At 44.9% G+C, this 20,333-nt stretch overlaps 1 protein-coding gene across 2 annotated transcripts in view; it reads right to left on the reverse strand.

The window, feature by feature from the left end:
• SETD3 (SET domain containing 3, actin N3(tau)-histidine methyltransferase) overlaps positions 1–20,333 on the reverse strand; it is a 73,715-nt gene that overhangs the window by 12,026 nt on the left and 41,356 nt on the right. For both annotated transcript variants that reach the window (XM_065906519.1, XM_065906518.1), the window contains 2 exons: positions 1,790–1,848; positions 822–936 (listed from right to left, as the gene is read on the reverse strand). In XM_065906519.1, coding sequence (XP_065762591.1) covers positions 822–936; positions 1,790–1,848 — 174 coding nt within the window. The remainder of the gene's footprint in view (positions 1–821; positions 937–1,789; positions 1,849–20,333) is intronic.

The following is a 20,333-nucleotide window of genomic DNA, read 5'->3' on the forward strand; positions in this document are numbered from 1 at the left end:
CAATCATAATGTATAAGTCCAAAACATCCTGAAGCTGACTATCTTTCCGACACTGATTTCAGGAAACCTCTCTCGGATGCTGTCTCCGCACAGAGTGGCACTCTTCGGTGGCTCACGGTGGAAAGCACGCTGAGCCAGAGGCAGGCTCCTCTGCGCGTCCTGACTAACCATCATCGCGGCATCTCCCTGTCTCCTTAGCATCCGCTGATGCCAACGGACTCCTCTATCCGAGGCCACGTGCACCTCCCCTGCCCCACCGCCGGGGCCACCAGGACAATTAACACCAGGTTAATCAAGGGGGCCGAGGACGTGTCCGCCTATCAGGTGAAGGAGTGGGCCAGGGGACAGAAGAGCATCAGAGAAGATTAAGGAACCGGAAATCAGTCAGCAAGGAGAGAAAACCAGCAACACTGAAGGAAACAGCAGGAGGAGACAGGTTTCTTTTTTTTTTAAATAAATCAGTATTTTTAAAAGAATCAGGAAAAAGAAACTGGTTTAGTCTGTGGTCCTTAGATAAGAAAATGTATGTCTAGGCTTAGCACATAAATGCTGTTCATTGTGGCTTCTGAAAGTGACATAAGACTCCTGTTTTCAGGATTAAGTAATAAACACAGGGAGAAAACCCCCAGCCTCTACTCAGGGGAGGCAGGGGAGGTGGCAGGTTTGTTCTGTTTGCTCCTCTAGGAGGGGCGGTGGGGAGAGTGACCTGAGGCCAGCTGCCCCGTCCTGACCACACAAGACCCGAGAGGGGCGGTGGGGAGAGTGACCCGAGACAGGCCGCCCCGTCCCGACTGCACACGACCCGGGAGGTGGGTGCTCACCAGGCCGCTGGTGTGGTTGCACATGTCCCACAGGGGGATAAGCGCCAGGGTCACTCGGGAGCCATCCTCCGTGGGAATCTGGTTTTGTCGAGTCATAACGGAAGAGACCGCCCACCTGTAACAATCCAAGAAAAAGGAGGCTGATTAGGGCTGGCACATCGAAGAGCCCAGCACAGTCACAGTTCAACCAAAATCGAGGTGCCTGACTTCTCAAAATTCTTTCCTAAGTTGCAAAGGTGACAACTGGCCACCTTCATCATCATTTAAAATTTACTTTCAGAGATGGTTGGTGGGGGAGGGGGACAGGTATGGAAGGAAAGGAAGCCAGGGGCAATCAAGGAGTAAGCGGTTAAGAGGAGGCTGTTCTTGGGGGAGAAAGTAGCCTGGAAAGGGGGCTGGCCGACACCAGAGCTGGCCAGCCTTCTGCAGGTCCCGAGCTGGGCGGCCACGGGGACTCCACGCCTCTTTCACACAAACAATGACTCTGTTCCTATGTGCAGCCTCAGTGAAAAGCAAGCAATATAACTCCTTTCTGATCAGAAATCCTCTAAGAATGCTTCAAAATGTGGAATTCTATTTTTTATTATGCTGTGAACCACACTGAATCTTTTTGTTTAAAAAAAAAAAAAAAGTCCCTACTTCAAAGCACTAAAATAGTCTACTTAGAAAGAAAAAAGAGCCCACGGCCACCCCACACCAATGTTAATCCCGGAGCACTTGGCTACAACTAATCCCCACCAACACAGGTTAGTGGGAATTTCCACATGGCTGTGAAGATGCGGCTACGTACCCCAGCTGTCCGGGGTAACTTGGGAAAGACTTTTTTTTTTACAGGCTTTAAATGGTCATGCCAATCACTTCTTATCAAAGCTCTTCGCGCTTCTGAGACCCCAAATTCACTCAGGAACCACCCTCCGACACATGCCTCGTGCACATACACACCCCCCCCCCCCCACCCGCACACCAACCTGTAGTCCTCGTAAGTGAAGGAGTCCTTCAAGGGCAGTTTGTGGGCATGAGGATGGGTCTGGGAATGAGGGAGTTTCAGAAAGCAGAGGTGAAAAGAGAAAAAGGGAAGACAGAAATCAGTCAGCAGAATTTCATCATTTAGCTGCCTAACGGATCCTAACAAGAGCCAAATGAAGCAGGAGGCGTCCAGCCGCGCTACTGAGGGCTCATCGTGCTATTATGCGCTCATACATCACTGTCAACTTAATTTGTTGTGCCCAGCAGCCGCCATAAATCTGCTGCTTGTATTCTGATACCAGGGCCCACAGACAAGGTACAAAAATAAAATTTAAGGTGGACTGAGTTTACAAAAGGTGGGCACACCCACACTCTGAGTATCTGATCAACACAGAAACCCAGAGCCTAAGTCAGGTCCCACCTCCCTCCACATCCTAATGTGCTGTAAGGCCCTTACGAAGAGTCCAAATCTCTTCTTACCTCAGTAAAAGGAGCAATTAAAGGTACTCGAATAAACTGAAACTTCTCTCATTAATCTCTGACTTAAAATCATTTAGAAGGAAATCAACTTGTTATGGGCAAATGAATCACACACATGGCAGATGCAGCTCAAGTACAGAAAATCAAGAAAAAATACAGTTCCGTAAATTATGAATTAAATTTTACAAACAAACATAATGAAGATAAAATTGAGATCGGCACAGTGAAACTTCACTACTTTTTTTTTTCTCTAGACAAAAGATCATTTGATGAAAATATCCCAAATTTCACACATTGGAGAAAATTTTAAACATCTCAGGTTCTTGCTCCGTAACACTCTCCCCCCCCACACCTTAGACCTTTTGAGCACGTAAAAAACTTTGTCTCAATTAAGAAATTAAAAGCTGTAATGGTATAATTTTAATCTTCAGTTTCCATTACAGGCTGATAGACAGATTGCAGTAAGTGATCAAATGAACAAATGGTGATTTCTGAGACACCCATGGAATCGGCTGCACTGTCTCTGCACCACTGTTAATGCATGAAGCCCCATGTAGTATGCAGTTTTTACTCTTGACGCATTAGCATCACAAGTGCACGGCAATTTATCATCGCTCACTGTAATGTACTCGCTGGCACCGCACGCAGGACAGTGGGGGATGAGGTAAAAGTGGCTCAAACCGTAAATCAATTAGAAAACAAAAGCTGGTGCTCCGCGTGCAATTTTAGGCAAATTATATATTACAAGAGGCTGCCAATTGGGTGCTAGCTCCCAGGTGCCTGCTTCTCCCCTCTAACCCTCAACCCAGTTTTAACCCTTTGGAAGAAAAGTCAACATTAGGAAATACAGTTACACAATATGTAAATGTTGTGATAATAAAAATGAAATTAAAGAAGATGCCATTTAACATAAAAATAACCTATTGCCCAGGAGCATTCCCTTGCTACATTTTCTAACTAGGAAGATTAGGCAATCCTGTTTCTGGTTTAAAAAAAAAGAACAACAAAAAACCCTATACCATGGTCAAGCACAGCAAAGATGGGAGGAGAAGCTTCATTACCTCTTCTTTGAATAGATGAACTGTAAGGCTGTGCTCCAAGACTCCTAAAGATGCTTTCCATTTAATTATGGAACTTGACCACAACAGTGCTCGCGTTTTTTTCTCATAAAAATACAAATTCAGCAGACAGGAACTTCTCTACACTCCAAGCTGTGATAAGTACCATAGAAAAGATTCCAAACTTTAAAGAATTTCCTTCACTTATAATGAAATGAAGTTTCTCATAGTCTGACCTACTAGAAATGTGGCACAGCCCATCTCTCCTCAAACCCTAGGAGGTGGAAAAGCATTGCTGCTTTTGTTATTTTAAAATATTTTAAGTTCATTTAAACTGTGAAATGCACTACTAAATGTACACTCATTTAAACTGTGGAATTTTTGAAAGCTGGTAAATTCCGATGCTAAAACCTCTAAGTATTAAAAATTTGACCCCTCCCCCTCAAAAAGTTTGACTTATTGGAGAAAGATGACAGTTTTCAAAATTAGAACGCTGAATGTCACAATGACTTGAGGAAAAATGCTCCAGACACTCAAACATCTTTAAATAGCTTTGGACTCTATGAAAACTCTTCAAACAAGGGCCACCTCCCTAAGGACCAAAAAGATGGAAAATTAACTCGCAAGACTGTCTCCCTCCCTACTGTTTATATACATTTCTTACCAAAAATGTAAGCTCATGTTCACTATCCTGGCAAAGTCGTAAAGAAAATTCAAGGAAAAAAAATGTGCAAATGTTTTCTGCAGATTAATTTTGGAGATTATTTTGGCTGTAGAGTTATGTAATATTTGCAGAATCTCTTAGAAACAGTTGTTCTTATGTGCTTAAAAAATAAGGTGTGCCCACTGTATGTAATTCTGGTTTAAAGAAATATATGTGTTCTGCCAAACACATTCACTTAACAGTTAGACTGAAGCGGAATTTGAGGCTATAGAGAAAGGCAAGTAACTGCCATTTCAATGGGGCTCGCACTACTGTGACACCAGCGCCACCTACTGGTGTCAAGGTGGAATACATTAGCGCTGCAGAGTTCTTGAATTAACAGTATTTCCCAGGGTAAGAGGCCTTCAGAGCAACTTATCCTAAACCCAAAGTGGGTTTATCCAGAGAGGCTACTAGCTCAGATTTACTCAAGAGAAATTTGGTTTGTAAAAAAAAAAAAAAAAAAAAAAACTAACCTTCCCCTTTAGATATATAATAGTTTTACAAGGATCTTGAAACATTCAAATATTGAAATGATTTGCATGGGTGAAAAGCATTTAACTTTAAATATAAGTATTTTAACATACCCTGAAAAAATAAACAAGAATAAGAAATGTGTCTATTGCAGACACTGTTTAAATTTTGGACAGATTTTTTTTTTTAAACACATTAAGTCTCAAGGTTTAAAAATACATCTTCCAAAAATTACAATATTAATCTGAAGTTACTTGCAAGTTTCTAAAAATGTTCTTGGATGAAACTTATTACACTTATACTTTATGGGGAGGATAACTGAACACTCCTCACTTTATAGAGCAAAATCCTATAAGGATTTTGTTTATCTCCAGTAGAAGCCAGTCCTAACATGTACTTTAAAAATAGAAATCTAAATGAAAGCAGAAAATGTGGCTAATTGATTTAAGTTGAGATAGCTGTTTCCAGGATGTACCTACCTACACGCTGGATGGGGAGGGGCTGTCTGGCTTGAACAACAGTGACCCCATAAACGCAGTTTAGAAACCAGCCATAGATCTTCTGTAGATTTTTTAATTGATTGATATTTTCACTTTCTTATGCATTATAAATATTTGAAGTTGAGATATGAACAGTTGCTGCAGCTCATGATCAGACCTGAAGGCCTGCAGAGCTCACTTTTAAAAGAGGATTCTTGTTTGCTCATGTCAAGCCCGGCAGCCCAGGGAAGCCCTCCCCCGGTCCCTCTTCTATCAGAGGAGGTGTTCCAGATGAGACACAATAATACTGTACCTAGTACAAAATAATCACTGTGTTTGGGAAAGATTAATATCTAAAATCGTTTGTTTGGCTTCAATAAGAAGAAGTAATATTGCTAAATATGTAAGTATGACATTTTGAAGAATTTACCATATTGCATGGGTCTGGTAGCTATGCTTAAGGAAATTAAAAATCACTACAGTCAGCATATTTCATCCTTATTAAAGTTCTGTCTTGAACTATCACTCACATAAAACAAAAATAAACCAAGAAGAAATTTAAATAAAAAACCTATGGATTACAAGAGTTTGAATATGAAAAAAATGAACAATATTCTGGCTTTAAAAAATTGATTTAGCATGCAGCTTCTCTTTATAGTCCCTTGATAAAAATGAAATCTCCCTAACAAACACTTAATAAAACCTGTCAATATCTCTAGAAAGAAAAATGACACAAATGCATTAAGTATTAAATACCCTTGGAAAAAGTCACATATTCCATGAATTTTTGATGTACTATCTTGACATTAATGTAAAACCTTGATATTTATAATTGACAGATATTTAATAAAGTATAAAAGAAGATGGCTGCTGTGTAGCATGCAAATTCCTCAGGTTGATCAGAAATGAAAGATACAGTCATGTACTTAAACTAAATAAACAGTTAATATGTGCTGCACGAATCAGCTGCAGTCTTATTTTAAGCTCATACAACAAACCTTCGCAGAGAAGCAAAATAAGCAGAATTCATTATTATGTGAATTCCTAATTCAAAAGCATCTAGTGTATGAAACGGCTCTGAAACAGCTCTGCACATGAAACAAAATACATTCGAGTTAAAGTTGTTTTTTGTTTTTAACATTTGACAGTAAACATTTCAAAACTAAAGATAAGCACTTTGAGAACTACATAGAGAGGTATTTCCTAAAACAATTCTTTTTTAAACAACCACACATTTATCTGGAAGAAAGATTCAACATCCTCTAAGGAAATTAAAAAATAAAATAAGAAGGATTAAGACACATAAATGTCTCTAGGACATAAACACTTCTCAAAATTAGATCTTTACTTTTCTAAAAAATACTCATCTCTAACCTTGACCAGTGTTTATATGGAAATTGAGTTGAACACATTTAATAATCACCTACCATGAGGCATTTAAATATATTAAAAGGAAAGTAGTGCAGTTCAAAAAAAGACTCTTAAACACCGTATTTTAAAAAATGTATAGCCTGCTATAATATATAATCAATTGTTAATTTGAAAAATATATATGGTAGTTCAGTGACTTATTAGTGGTTCTACAGTATCAGGAATGACAAAATACAATTTAGAAATTGTACCTAGTTTGCTCTGGTTAAAAACCACAGTAACACGCAATTAGAACTTTCCAGCTATAACACGTCATAGGTTGCATTTGGCATACATACTAAAAGGCAGGGGACAGGGGAGGAGGAGAAGGAAAATTTACACTTAGAACACTGAGCTTCCCCTTCTAACTCCAAAAGTAGGCTAATTAGAAGTACTGTCAGGCAGCGATTTCTAGTAGGTCCGTCAACCCTCCTGCTCATATTTCATTTTCTAAGTGGATAGAACACAGTTTAACAGAATGACAAATTGCAAAATATCTATTGAATCTAGAATTTAGTTTTGATGACCATAAATCAGAATCAAAGCACGCTTGGTTCATACATTTGGCTCTTGAGGGAAAAAAATCAATTTTTAAGACTTTTATTTTTAAACACAGATTACATTCAACTCTTTAGGGAATTTTTCATCATAAAGTTCTCTGAATTCACTCAATACGATCAAATAAATACATCAATACACATTAAATTTAAACTGTTTGCTTTTTGCTTATATATATATATATTTCATTTCTATAGCAAATATGTATTACCCTAAAATAAAAATTTTTAATTAAGAAAATGAGATTAGTGGAGAAACATCAACACTCTTCAATAAATTTATAAAATTACTTTATGATGGAAGAATTGTTTTTTTTTTATTGAAACACTGAAATCTGTAACCTATATCCAGTTTAGATTAAACTGAAATCTAATGAAACACTGCGAAAGATATGCCTGTTTAAAAACTTTATTGGTTACCATTTGTATTCCCTGAAGAGGGGCAATCATCCATGAATCAAATTTAGTTATAATCAATCTACACTTTTGACTGTCAATCATTTGTTCACTCAACAAATATTCACTGACTCCGAAAAGAGTTGAATAGGTTAGCAGTAGAAATCCAACAAACATCGTCTCTACTGTCTGTCTGGAGAGGTACACAACGTCCCGAGAGGTGGGCGCTGTCACCGCTCTCGGGGGGCCTGCCTGGCTGCAGTCAGATAAGCGACGTTAAAAAGAAAGGTGACGCCCGAAGTTACACCCAGACGCCCTCCCTCCACCTCCAGGCTTCCGCACTGTGTCGGCCCAGCGCTGCGCCCTTCTCCCGCTGTGCGTTTGCATGTGGCCCAAGGAGGGCCCTTCTTGGCCCAAGGAGGCACGGGGGCAGGAGCCATGTCCCTTCTGACCACTAGGGAACCCCCAGTGTCTCGTGGGCGCCTCACTGCCCGCCCAGCCCGTAAGAGGCAAACACTCCACCTGCCCTCTGCCCTGGGCAGCGGGGAGAGCGGCCATCGCGGGCTCACAGGACTTCTTCGTGAACCCGCTGTGGCCTCCATGACAGGAGAGCCAACGAGCGGCACCACCAGGGTCACCAGGCGAGTTGGCCGAGACCAGACTGCAGCCCTGGGTTACCTGGTCTCCACGCTCCTCTCAGAGGAGCCGGGCCCTGTGGGCACCGCTGCCACACAGAGACACCGCCCACACGCTTCCAGAGAGGCAGGCCTGGGTTTCCTCTGCCTCCGACTTCCATCTCTCATGAATGGAGTATTTTTCTAGGATAGGGCCAAAGAATCTTCTCTCTTTTGTTTCCTCCAAATCTACCTTCAAACACGTTTACTCAAGAAAGCTCTAGTTAAAAAGTCTGCAGAATCTAAAAAAATGGCTCCGATGAACTTACTTGCAGGGGAGGAACAGAGATGCAGACGTGGAGGATGGACGTGCTGATTCAGGAAGGAGGCGAAGGGGTCAGGATGCACTGGGAGGCTGAGACTCCCACGCACACACTCCCGTGTGTAAACAGATCGCTGGTGGGAGCCGCTGCACTGCACAGGGTCGCTCAGCTCGGCGCTCTGGGGTGACCCAGAGGGTGGGAGGGGGTTCAAAGGGCAGGGGGCATGTGTATGCACACAACACATAATGTCATGTGTATACACACAACACACGTGTATACACATTCTCACTGCTCTACAGCAGAAACCAACACAACGTTATAAAGCAACTATACTCCAATTAAAAAGAAAGAATCCACTGAGGAGCAAAATGGACCAAGCCCAGCTGTTCCCTGCTCCAAATGGTCAACAAGTGTCCCTCCAGCACACCGCCATGCACCCCAGCAGAGGCACACCGTTAAAGACAGCAGTGTCCTTCCTGGTCACCTCAGATGACCTGACCCTGAGCCTCTGAATCTGAAAAGGGGGCCAGACAAGAGACCTCTATCTTCTAAGCTCTTAAATCTTTTGGTTTCTTTGCCTTTGACACTCCTCTCCACCAAATATCTCAACATACGGGTCAACTTAAGGACTCTAAACCATGATCGTATCTCTTTTATGGTCTGCGAAAAGATAACAACTCCAAAGCAATATTTGCAACTTCTCAGCTTATCCCTAAAGAAACAGGAAACAAATGAGTGGTAAAAGCAGTTATCATTTTAGATGAATATACCTGCATCAAAAAAGCAGGCTAGAATTATTTATCATCAGCTTCACAGTATTCTACTTTTCATTTCAGCTACTTTAGATTTTAACAATTCAGGATAGAGTCTGTGGACTCTAAGTTAATCAACCTAGCTTGATTGGGGCCACCAGTCATTCATAAGAGGAGAGAATTCTGACCACCATGATGAAGCCCACCTTCTGGACTGACATTCAGAGATGCAAACAGATCTTGTCCCAGAAAAGGCCAGAGTCAGAGAAACTGAAAAGGAAGGAGAGAGGGAGGCGGGCGGCAGAGAGGGAGGGGCTGCTGTTTGGTCGCTAAGTCGTCTCCGATTCCGCAACCCCAGACTGCAGCACGCCAGGCTCCTCTGTCCTCGTCTGTCCACTATTTCTCAGAGTTTGCTCCAATTCGTATATTCAATTGGTGACGCTATTAACAACCACCATTTGCTAAACCCTCAGTCCAAGGAGCTACATAATTTAATCATCTTGCTTCTTAGGAAATAGGCACTATGATTAGGGCCACTCCATTGCTGCAAAGACTGAGGGACAGAGAAATCAACAGTGTGTCCAAGGTTATTACCCAGTTAATAAATGACAGGGGCGGGATAATGGCCAGGCAACAGTTTTCTGGAATTTACTGAAAGGCATAGAATAATTAGCTGTACCACTTATATAAATTAAGTTTAAGTTCTGATATGGTAAATACATTTTTTCTTGTTGAAATGCTAGAAAAATCCTTGGTAAACATTGCTCTCATTTAAAATTCAGCACAGAGGGCTTCCCTGGTGGCTTGGTGGTAAAGAATCGCCTGCCAAAATTCAGGAGACACAGGTTCGATACCTGATCCAGGCAGATCCCACCTGCCATGGAGCAAGTAAGCCCATCCACCACAACTACTGAACCTGTGCTCTAGAACCCGGGAGCCCCAGCTAGTGAAGCCTGTGTGCCTAGAGTCAGCCAGCGCTCTGCAACAAGAGAAGATGCTGCAATGAGAAGCCTGTGCACCGCAACTAGAGAGGAGCCCCCGCTAGCCACAACTAGAGAAAGCCCACGCAGGGACAAAGACCCAGCACAGCCAAATAAATAAATAAACACTAAAGTTTTAGTGCTCAGCACAAGCACAGAGATATTTTAAAGACATTACAAAGCTTAGAGGCAGGCAGTATTAGCAAAACTAAGACTGAATCTGTTATTTCCAAATTACCAGAAAGGAAACCATATTTAAAGTCACTATCTACAATCGTGAAATCTCAGACCCAGGTGCTGACGTACAGATCATCTAGCCCAATTTCCTGGTCATTCTGGACGTGAAGAACCCTGGTTCCAGAAAACACACGTGTACCAAATACATGTAGAGATGTATACTCTTTTCCTTCAATACATTTTAAAACACAAGGGTCATATTTGGAATTCACTTTCTGGTATTTTTTTCTTCATTAAAATTATGCCGCATCGGTGTTCCGACAACTTCTAATACCATGTTATCTGGAACCCCTATCATTTCATGATAATTCTGAATAGCCTCTAAGACACCCCACAGTTTTAATCAATCATTAAACCAGTATTATCTTCACGTTCTTACACAGGCACTATCTCTTTGGGCTACTTTCAATTCTCCTAGTTGTCATGTTGTTAGAAATGAACTTTGGTCCCTTAAATCTTCTGCCTTTAAGCCTAAAGGAAGTTGAAGAAGTCACAAGCAGCCAGTAAGAAGTGAACCCCAGGGCTGCGCCACGGAATCTGAGAACCCACATATTTCAGACTTGGGATTCTGATAAAGATGGGCCAACTTCTGATGTAATGCATCGATCCAAAGGATTCAGGAGGGTCCCTACAACTGAGCAAGCCTCTGGAACCTCCACACTCCGAGGCACGTCGTATGAGCTTTGTCACCAGCTGCTGTGAGTTTACTTTGGTAAACCCCAATGATAACAGAATCTAGGGTAAAGGTCCCTGAGGCACACAGCCAGCTGCTGGTCACCAGGAAGGTGGTGAGGGTGCGAGGCTGAGATCACAGCGCCGAGGTCGGGGCGTCTCCACCACCCCTGACGGCGCTGGGGTGTGAGAACACGGCCACTCGTGAGGGTGCTGGCCCCCCTCCATCGCAGGACCACTCCCATCCCTTCCTTTCCCCTGGTCCAACACTTAACACGGTGCTCAACAGGGGTCCATCAGAGAGAAAACCCCCAGCACTGTTCCTCTGGGTCCCTGTCAGGAGAGCAACATTACAGCCAAGAGGAGAGGTACGGGGGCCATGGAGCACGAGGTGAGCACACCACTCTCGTCCCATGGCCTGGTACACAGGAAAGCTCCCTGCATCTCCAGGAGAGAGACAGACAGGCAGACAGACCGAGAGAGAGAGGAGGAGGTAGAGGTGAACAGGATGTCACTGACAAAGAACTATGCCGAGAACAGTGTAGAAACCTTTTCTGTATCCCCTGAAAAGGGAACCTGCAAACATATCACCCTGAGATTTGACAAAGAAAACAAATATTTTAACATTTTTTGGTAAAAAAGATAAATAATACCCCCATTAAAACTGCAATAAACTGAATTACAGGCTATAATTTATTAGAGTCACACTAAAATGTTATTACAGTAAGTCAAGACAACTCACTTGACTAACCAAATATAATTTAAAATGTCCATGCCTTTGGGTAAAGTAGCTGAGAGCTTTCTTTTTGATTAAGCAAAATTATTTTATATTCTGCTTCAGTTGATAAAAAAAAAAATTCACTCTCATTTCAAGAGTCCATAACTCTTTCGAGCACTGTTCTATCAAAAAATAAAAATTAAGAAAGTGTCACTGAGATGTCATTGGTATTTATTAGCTATTTCTCTACCAGCATTAAAATTTCTAACGGAGAAGAAGTCATAAAGAAAAATTCTTCTGTAGTTAGAGTCTACCTTGAAACAAAGCCAGGTATGAAATTGAGAAGGTTTAAGGGCTGATCAAGTTGTGCAGGGTTGCCTGGACCAGACTCTGCTCAGCTCCCACCTCTGAGAGCCAGCCAACTGAGAGCCCAGCAGGACCAGCAAGAAAATGCAAATCTACTTCTTTTTCCACCAAAAAAAAAAAAAAATTCTTTGCCTTATATTTCCGTAATTAAATGCTTTACTGATCAATAGTTATGAGATGAATTTCATTCTCGTTTTTATCAGAGAAAATGCTGTCTCACTTTCTGAGAATTACACCACTAAACACCATTTTGTTGGAGCAGTCAATATCTGGAAACAAATTTCCAGTGAGAGAACAGTTTAACCAGTACACAGCTTTTAATCGCTACCTACAAAACAGGCAATTATCAAATTGTTCACTTGGAACCAAAAGCAAGGAATTGAATATATTAGCTAAAGTTACCTTTTGACATAAGATGACTTCTGATTATAGTCAGAGATGAGAGAATATTTTAGAACTGGGTTTTGAAAACCAGGTCTAACCCTAACCCAGAGTCCCGAAAGTTGGGGAGCACCCCTGTCCAGGGGCAGGGACGGCAGTGACGGAAGCGCGGGGGAGAGCGCCTGACGGGTCAGCAGGAGCTCGGGGAGGCCCAGGTCGCAGGGCGGAGGAGGCCCGGGCGGGAGGCCTGGAGGACGGGACCCACCAGGGCGCGTCGCTGGCGGTGGGAGCGCTCAGACCCAGCAGCCTGAGGAACTCTCACGTGTAGAATATTCTTGGTAAATGCCGTAAGTGAAGACTGAGGGCACAGGACATTATCTCAGAGGCACAGGGACGTTGTGTAAACCCAGGGGCTACAACCGGGAAGGAAGGAAAGATGGGGATGGAGAGACAGCATCCAGAGCGACGTCACAAGACCTGGGCACGGGCCACCAGGCTCGTCTTAGCTGCTGGCCAGGACTCCTCCTCAGAAAGACCAAGGGAGGCGAAGACACAGAGAAACTGAGCGGGAGACAGCAAGAAACAGGAGGGGCGCCTGTCGCCGGCTCTGAGCTCTCTCTTAGTAAAGCAGGAGCGGGGGAGCCTGGGGGCAGCTCAGGACTGCGGAGACTCTGAACCACCACCTGGGGGAGAGCCGGTCAGCAAGGCGTGACGAGGCATCTCTCTGGCCAGGCGGGGGCTGCCTGTCTGGGAGCTGACAGTCACCTGCACACTCCTGACGATGCTCCTGGGCCGGGATCAGAGGCTGAGAGAGGGTGGCACGGAGCCCCGGGGTCTGCTATAAAGGGCAGTGCATACGCCTCCTTCCTAACAGACGCGAGACGACAAGGGTTTCCGAGTTAGTCTCAAGAGACTCGGGCTGGGGAAGGCGGTGCAGAGAGAACCTCTTTCTAAACACTTAATGAATCTGCTACAGAGAGAAAAAAACCTGTTTTCCCATCTGCACTTGCAGACGCCTATAATAATGTGACATTTTCCAACATAGGTTTTTCTAGATCATTAGCTCTGTCAATTAAGACTCCATGCTCGGCAAAATGACCATTGTTTTTTTCAGTCATCTTCTAATTTCTAAAAAAAGTGTTGCAAAAACCTGGAAGTAATCTTATATATCCCTGAAAAAAAATGTGATGTGGAAAAGTTTTCCCAATTCTCACAACTAGTGTTTGGTATTACTTTCCAGAGTAGAATAATTTATTCCCTGTCCAGTGATTCACTTTGCCAACCCTAAGATAGTTTAAGATTCCTCTTATTTCAAATCGTCAGATGACCTCCAGTGACCTCTGCATTTCTAAAACTGAAGTCTGCAAAATACCACCTAGCATTTGACTTCATACCATATCAAACTGCTCTTGAGTTGCTCCATTCCTTCATTCACTCACTAACTTGTTCGACAAACACTACCGAGTGCCCGCTCTGGAGTGAAGGCTGTACCCGATGGGGAACAAGTGAACAGGATGTCTTGGCCTTCTACCCTCCTGGCACGTCCTGTGTGCTGGGTAAGACAAGGCCACGGACAGGCTGAGAGGAGGAAAGCAGAGCAGAGGTGTGATCCAGCCAGGCAGGCGGCAGGGGGTGCAGGGAGGGAGGAGGGGCAGGCAGAGGCAGCCCTGGGCTCCCCTGCTGAACCCGCCACACGAGAGCAGCTGACCCTGGTTCGCTGTTCCCACTTCCTATTCCTGCTATGCTCAAGCCCCAAGGGGGACAATCAGTAAGACTGGTTCCCCACACTCAGGGGCAATGACATCAGCGCAGGCAGGCTGTCCGGATGGGCAAAACACGATGTGTCACGGCAGACTACATGCCGCGTGCTGGGATCACACAGAAGGGGCTGCAGACCTTGCTGGGAACAAGATCAGGCGGCGACTCGCGGAGGAGGGGGCACCTGAATCAGGTTTTCGAGTGGGAAGGTAGGAGGCGTACTGGGCAGAGAGCCCCCGGCAGCTGGGTTCACGAGGAGGGGCTGAGGCGTCCTGAGCAGCAGCAGGAGGGGGCGAGGACCCTGCAGGGGAGGGGACAGGGCCCAGGGCGTTGACTCTGCAGGGGCCTTCACCACCGGTCAGCAGCCTCACCAGCAGCAGGAAGACAGTGCCCGCCCCCCTGGGTTTGCTGGTACTTGAGGAGGCATCGGTAAGTTAGTATCCTTCCAGGGGGAGGGACTTGATTTTAGTAGACGTTGGTAAATTAACAGAAATGATGAAGGTCTTCTTGGAGCTGACTTTTTATATTTTTTTAATATTTTGGCCACAGCACACAGCTCCCCAACCAGGGACTGAACCAGACCACAGCAGTTTGACACTGCTGAATTCTAACCAGTGGGCCACCAGGGAACTCAAAGAAGGTCTTCTTCAAGGAAAGTAATTTACCAAAGGATGAATCAAAACAGAGAGCCAAGGACATAGAGAGTATGGGGAAGGGGCTGGTAGTTTGTGAATCTGATCAAAACCATAGGTCTGAGGTGGGAAGACCTCAGCCACCAGCAGTAAGAACTGCGTCCCCGAGGGGCAGACACCTGCCACCAGTGACGAGAGGGAGCCGGGACACGGATCCCATCCCAGTCAAGCCCTCAAATGAGAGCATGTGCTGACTGCAGACTGAGAGACGCCTGGACTGGAGGATCCAGAGAGGCCACGCCTGGATTCCCACACCAACCATGAGGGAATAAAAGTGCACTGTTTTAAGCCTTTAAGAAACACACAAACAAAAAAGTGGGCCTGGGAGAACTTCTCGAGGAAGTTCACACAAGCACATATGCCTTTTGAGTCAGGATGGGCTGGGAGCTGCTGGAGGAACAAGTGTCTTCATTAATGTTCACACCCCTCTGCCTTTTAGCAAAGAGGAGGTGACCATATTTACCAGAAAAAAGGAAGAGGATGAACAGAAAAGGGAGTAAGAGACAGAACAAGGACACAAGGGCATTCCATTATCAAGAGCACAGACAGAAGGGCTGGTCTGGACAAGGAGCGAAAGGTGAAGAGAGAGCAGGGGTGAAGCTACGGGGAAACTGAGGAAAACAGAGAGAAACCACAGAAACTAAAGGTGGACAAAACACCTCCATTCACCTCAAACTGGAGGCCAGAGACTTTGCTCAAAACGACGGGCATCTGGTCAGCTTTACGACCACTAAGAGTGTGATGACATGGTTTCTGGTCCCTTCTGCCCCTATCTGAGCTCAGCATTCACTCAGTCACCTGAAAACTAATACTGTATTTCAATCCTCAATTTACAGCTCTTGCAGACATCCAAGCTCTTTGAAACATATGCTACGTACTCTGAACAAAGACACTGGCTAGTTAAGATGTGATAAACAGTTGCTTCTACACTGGCAGTCTCAAACAGAATCCAGTCCAATACAGAAACCCATCTGAGTCTCTTTAATTTCCAAAGCTCCTCATGAAAATCAGGCACGCTGAAGGCCTCCATAAGGCCCATCTTATATGCTTAAGGGTTTATTTTGGTCTCTTCAGTTCCACACACCTGTTTTGTTCTGTAAAACAGATGAAAACTGTGACGCATACAGGGGATTGTAAGAGACCCTGGACAGGCGCCAACAGCAGGCTCTCTGCTGCTCCAGAGTCCTGCAGTCCAGGGTGCTTCCCCCGGGGGCAACGTCCCGGCCTCCGCCCAGACCCACAGACCGCGCGAGCGGCGTGCAGGAAGCACTGTTCCTGACAAGCTTCCAGGTGACTTACACGCACTCGAGTTGGATCCAGGAACTGGGTGCGCTGCCAGCTGCCACCAAGGAGGAGACAGTGAGGATCTCTGCTATCTGATCAAGCCCTCCCCACGCCGCGCATGTACATATGTGCACACAGATGCACGGTGGCAGGATGCAGTCTGGGAGAAGCTACACTTCGCACTGAGGTTTCTAGCCCGTCTCTGCCCGGATCTGCCCACTTGAGGTTCCAGGTCACTGAAACTCTGCCAAATAGAACATATAAAACCTTAACTTTCCCCCTTAAGCTACAGTGTATTTTTTATTATATTTACGTATAGTTTCCAATTTTAAAAATAATTTCACTTAAAAAAAAAGAAAAAAAAAAAGTCAAAAAGGCCTCTGACACCAAGGCCAAAGACTCAGCCACATGACTTTTTCCTCTAAAGTAATCTTAACGACCTCTAACATGACTCCTTCGGCCACATTACTTTTTCTCAGGATCCCTGACATAGTTTGGGAACTGACCTGCAAATAATTGATCATCAGAATTTACTCAACATACATTTATCAGGGGCCATCAGGCTCGGAGCAGTAGAAACAAAATCGAAGAAAGTTTGTTCTCTGCCCTTCCGACGCTGAAATGGCCCCATTAAAGAAACTAGTGAAATTAAACAGGTGACTCATTAACGAACAATTAAACTCTGAATCTTCTGGGCAGTGAAGACACAGGTAAACGCTGGGCACCTGGCTCTCATGTCTCCTCCTTCCCGCAGCAGGCCCTCTCTGCCCATCATCCCTGCCCAGCTTCACAGCGAGGAGGACCACAACCCCGACGTCAGGGACTCATCACACCAGCTTCCAGAGGCCCGGTCAGCCTGTGCAGAAAAGGGTCTGACTGAGGTAGACACTGAATTTCATTGTTATCCAAATCAACTCTACAGTTAACAATAAAATAATTAACGTTCACTGAGAATCTACTATGTGCCAAGCACACAAAATATCCTAGGCATTTTACAGCTAACAAACTTAAACCTCACAGGATCCCTATAAGGTTGGTACCACCATTACCCACATTTTACAGGTAAGGAACGATGCCCCAGGAGAAATGAACCCCAGGTCACCCAGTGAGGAAGGGGAGGTCCTTCCACATCTACTCACCTAATCTCAAGTGCTGCCTCAGTATAAACACAACACACGTCACAAACAAGTGGGTGGAACCACAAATAAGTGGGTGTGTGTTAGTCACTTAGTCATGTCTGACTCTTTTTGACCCCATGGTTTGTCCATGGATTTCTCCAGGCAAGAATACTGGAGTGGGTTGCCACGCTCTCCTTCAGGGGAATCTTCCCAACCCCGGGATCGAACCCGGGTCTCCTACACTGCCAGTAGATTCCTTACCCTCTGAGCCATCAGGGAAGCCCTAGAGCCAAATGGGGGCCCCTCCCATTTCTGTGAGGATCTGTACTTCACAAAGAGCTCGTCACTCCTCAGTCAGTCCTCCAGGACCCACGTGGGACAGCGGCCAGTGCCTCCCCTACCAGAGTGGGAAACTGAGCCACCCCTGGGTTACTTAGAGGCAGAGTCGTGACTCAGACCCGGGTGTTGATTCCAAATTGGCACCTCTCTGGCACACACTAGACACAAATACGGACGAAAAGGGGAACCAGTGTTGCCCAGAAGAGCAACATCATAGTATTTTTAAGGATTTTAAAGCAAGATCTAAGTATCTAACCCTAAAGCCCTAGATCCCCTTGACAGGGCCAGCTTCAACAGCAGGCAGCTACCTGTCCACAACATATGCTAGATAAGGTGATTTCTTTTCCCCATCTGACCACTCAACAGCCATAAATTCTTATATAAAATTAGATTTTAAAGAATATCATGAGTGTACTGGACACGACATTAAACACAGGGGAACGTTCTCACAACAACCTTTTTGCCCTTGCCGTCCTCCTGAACAGCTGTCTACACGGGTTAAGGGCACCACTTGCGAAGTTAGGTTCTCCTCCTCCTACCAATTACTAGGATTTGAATATTTAAGTGGTCAGTTTTGTGGAAGACCTGACAAGTAGAAATCCAACTGAATTACAATGGAAAAACTAAACAATTCCCTGTCTGGCAAATTCTAATCATGATGCTTACCTGCAAAGAACCAGGTAAGTGAAAGTTGCTCAGTCGTGTCCAGCTCTTTGCGACCCCATGGCCTATACAGTCCATGGAATTCTCCAGGCCAGAATACTGGAGTGGGTGGCTGTCCCCTCTCCAGCAGATCTTCCCAACCCAGGGATCAAACCCAGGTCTCCCGCATTGCAATCAGATTCTTTACCAGTTTAGCCACCAGGGAAGCCCCTCAAAGAACCTAGTAACAGTCTAGTAAAAACAGCACAGGTCAGAGTCAGTTTATGTTTGTGAGTTGCATCTTTTGTGTGGGTGTTTTCATTACAGTTGCAACCTGAAAGTTAAAAAACCACAGAAACAAAAACTCTATCAAGTCCTTAATAATGGAGTTGGAAAAGGAAAAAAACCCTTCAGTTTCTGCACGTGCCAGGCATTCACTTCCTGCTCCAAACACTGGCCTTTAGACCACCAAACACCGAAACTTCAGTTCTGTATGTGAAAGTGTTCCATGTACGGTTCCTGACAATGAGTTGAATTTTGTTTTAAATAGAAGGCTGGGGGCCCAGATGTGGAAGAATCAAGATTTCTCTCAATTTCTTGTCATCCCATATACCTGGGTTACAGAGAGATGGATCATAGACTTAACTGCTTAAGGTAAGGCGGGAAAACTTCCAGAAGCGAATGTACAAGAACACCCTGATGATCCTGGCCAGGCCAGGCTCTCCCCAGCTCAGCACTCCCGATGCTATGGGCCAGATGAGCCTGCGCTGTGGGGAATGTCCCGCGTGCTGCAGGCTTGGCCGCCTCCCAGGCCCCGCTGTGAGAGTCAAAAGTGTCTCTCTTCCCGAGGGAAGACCGCTCCTGGTGGAGAGCCCCTGGGTTTGGCCAGGAACTTGTTACAAGGACACGAAGAACACTACCTTAAGAATGAGATAAGACTGATAAATCAGACTTCATTAACATTAAGAACTTCGATTCATCCAGTGATATCATTAGGAAGGCGACTAGGCGAGCCACAGACTGGGAGAAGACAGTCAAAACAGGTCGTGTGAAAGCCACACATCCAGAAGGGAGAAGGGAACGGTAACCCACTCCAGTCTTGCCTGGAGAATTCCACGGACAGAGGGGCCCGGTGGGCTATAGTCCATGGGGTGGCAAGAGTCAGATACGACTGAGCAGCTAAATAATCATCATCCAGAAGAAAACGCCGAATTATTAACACAAACAAATAACGGAACGGGGCGGGGGCAGGGGAGTTACTGCTTAATATTTACAGAGTTTCTGTTCATGGTGAGGAAAAGATTTTGATAGAGGTGATGGCTGTACATTAGGGATGTAATTACTGCCACTGAATTTTATGCTTAAAAATGGTCAAACTGACAAATTTTACGTTACATATATTTTGCCATAATTTGAAAGCTTAGTAACATAATATAGTACTCCCCCCACAAAATACACCCTGGACTTTGATGATTCATTATAAAAAATGCTTCAGAAAATAGTCTGTCAACGTCTACTGAGGCCGGGTGGTCACAGACACGACCGCCCCACACCCCAGTTAAGTCTTCTTCCAAGAACACCCAGAAGAAAGGAATGCGTATGCCCACAAGGAGACACATACAGGATTATGTATAGCAGCTTCGTTTACAACAGCCGAACAGTAGGAACCACCGAAATGTCCACCCATAAGAGAACGGATAAATGCTCTGCGGTACATTCACACGCTGGAGAACTATACCGCGGCGATCAGACACTAAACCACTGCCACCCCAGCGACACGGACAGAGTTCACAGCTGCCACCCCCAGCATAGGAAGGCAGAGCTGAGTCACACCGCCCAACCCTAACGCCAGGAGGCTGGTGAGGAGGCAAAAGCAACCCTCGGTGACAGAACCCCCAGGGCTCACCTGTGAAAACGGGGCAGGGGCGGGCACAGAGGAGTCTGGGGCGCTTCCTGGGATGAGGAGATGCTCCATATCTTGATTTCGGTTCAGGTATTTAGTGTAAAGATGAATCTGTACCTGCTACCTGTGCGCTTCGTGTGTGTAAATTAAATCTCAATTTAAAAAGTCAACAGAACATTTCCCAAACTGTTCAGCTTTGTCACATGATGA

Source organism: Muntiacus reevesi, chromosome 15, assembly GCF_963930625.1.
Source record: "Muntiacus reevesi chromosome 15, mMunRee1.1, whole genome shotgun sequence".
In the NCBI taxonomy this organism is placed as follows: domain Eukaryota; kingdom Metazoa; phylum Chordata; class Mammalia; order Artiodactyla; family Cervidae; genus Muntiacus; species Muntiacus reevesi.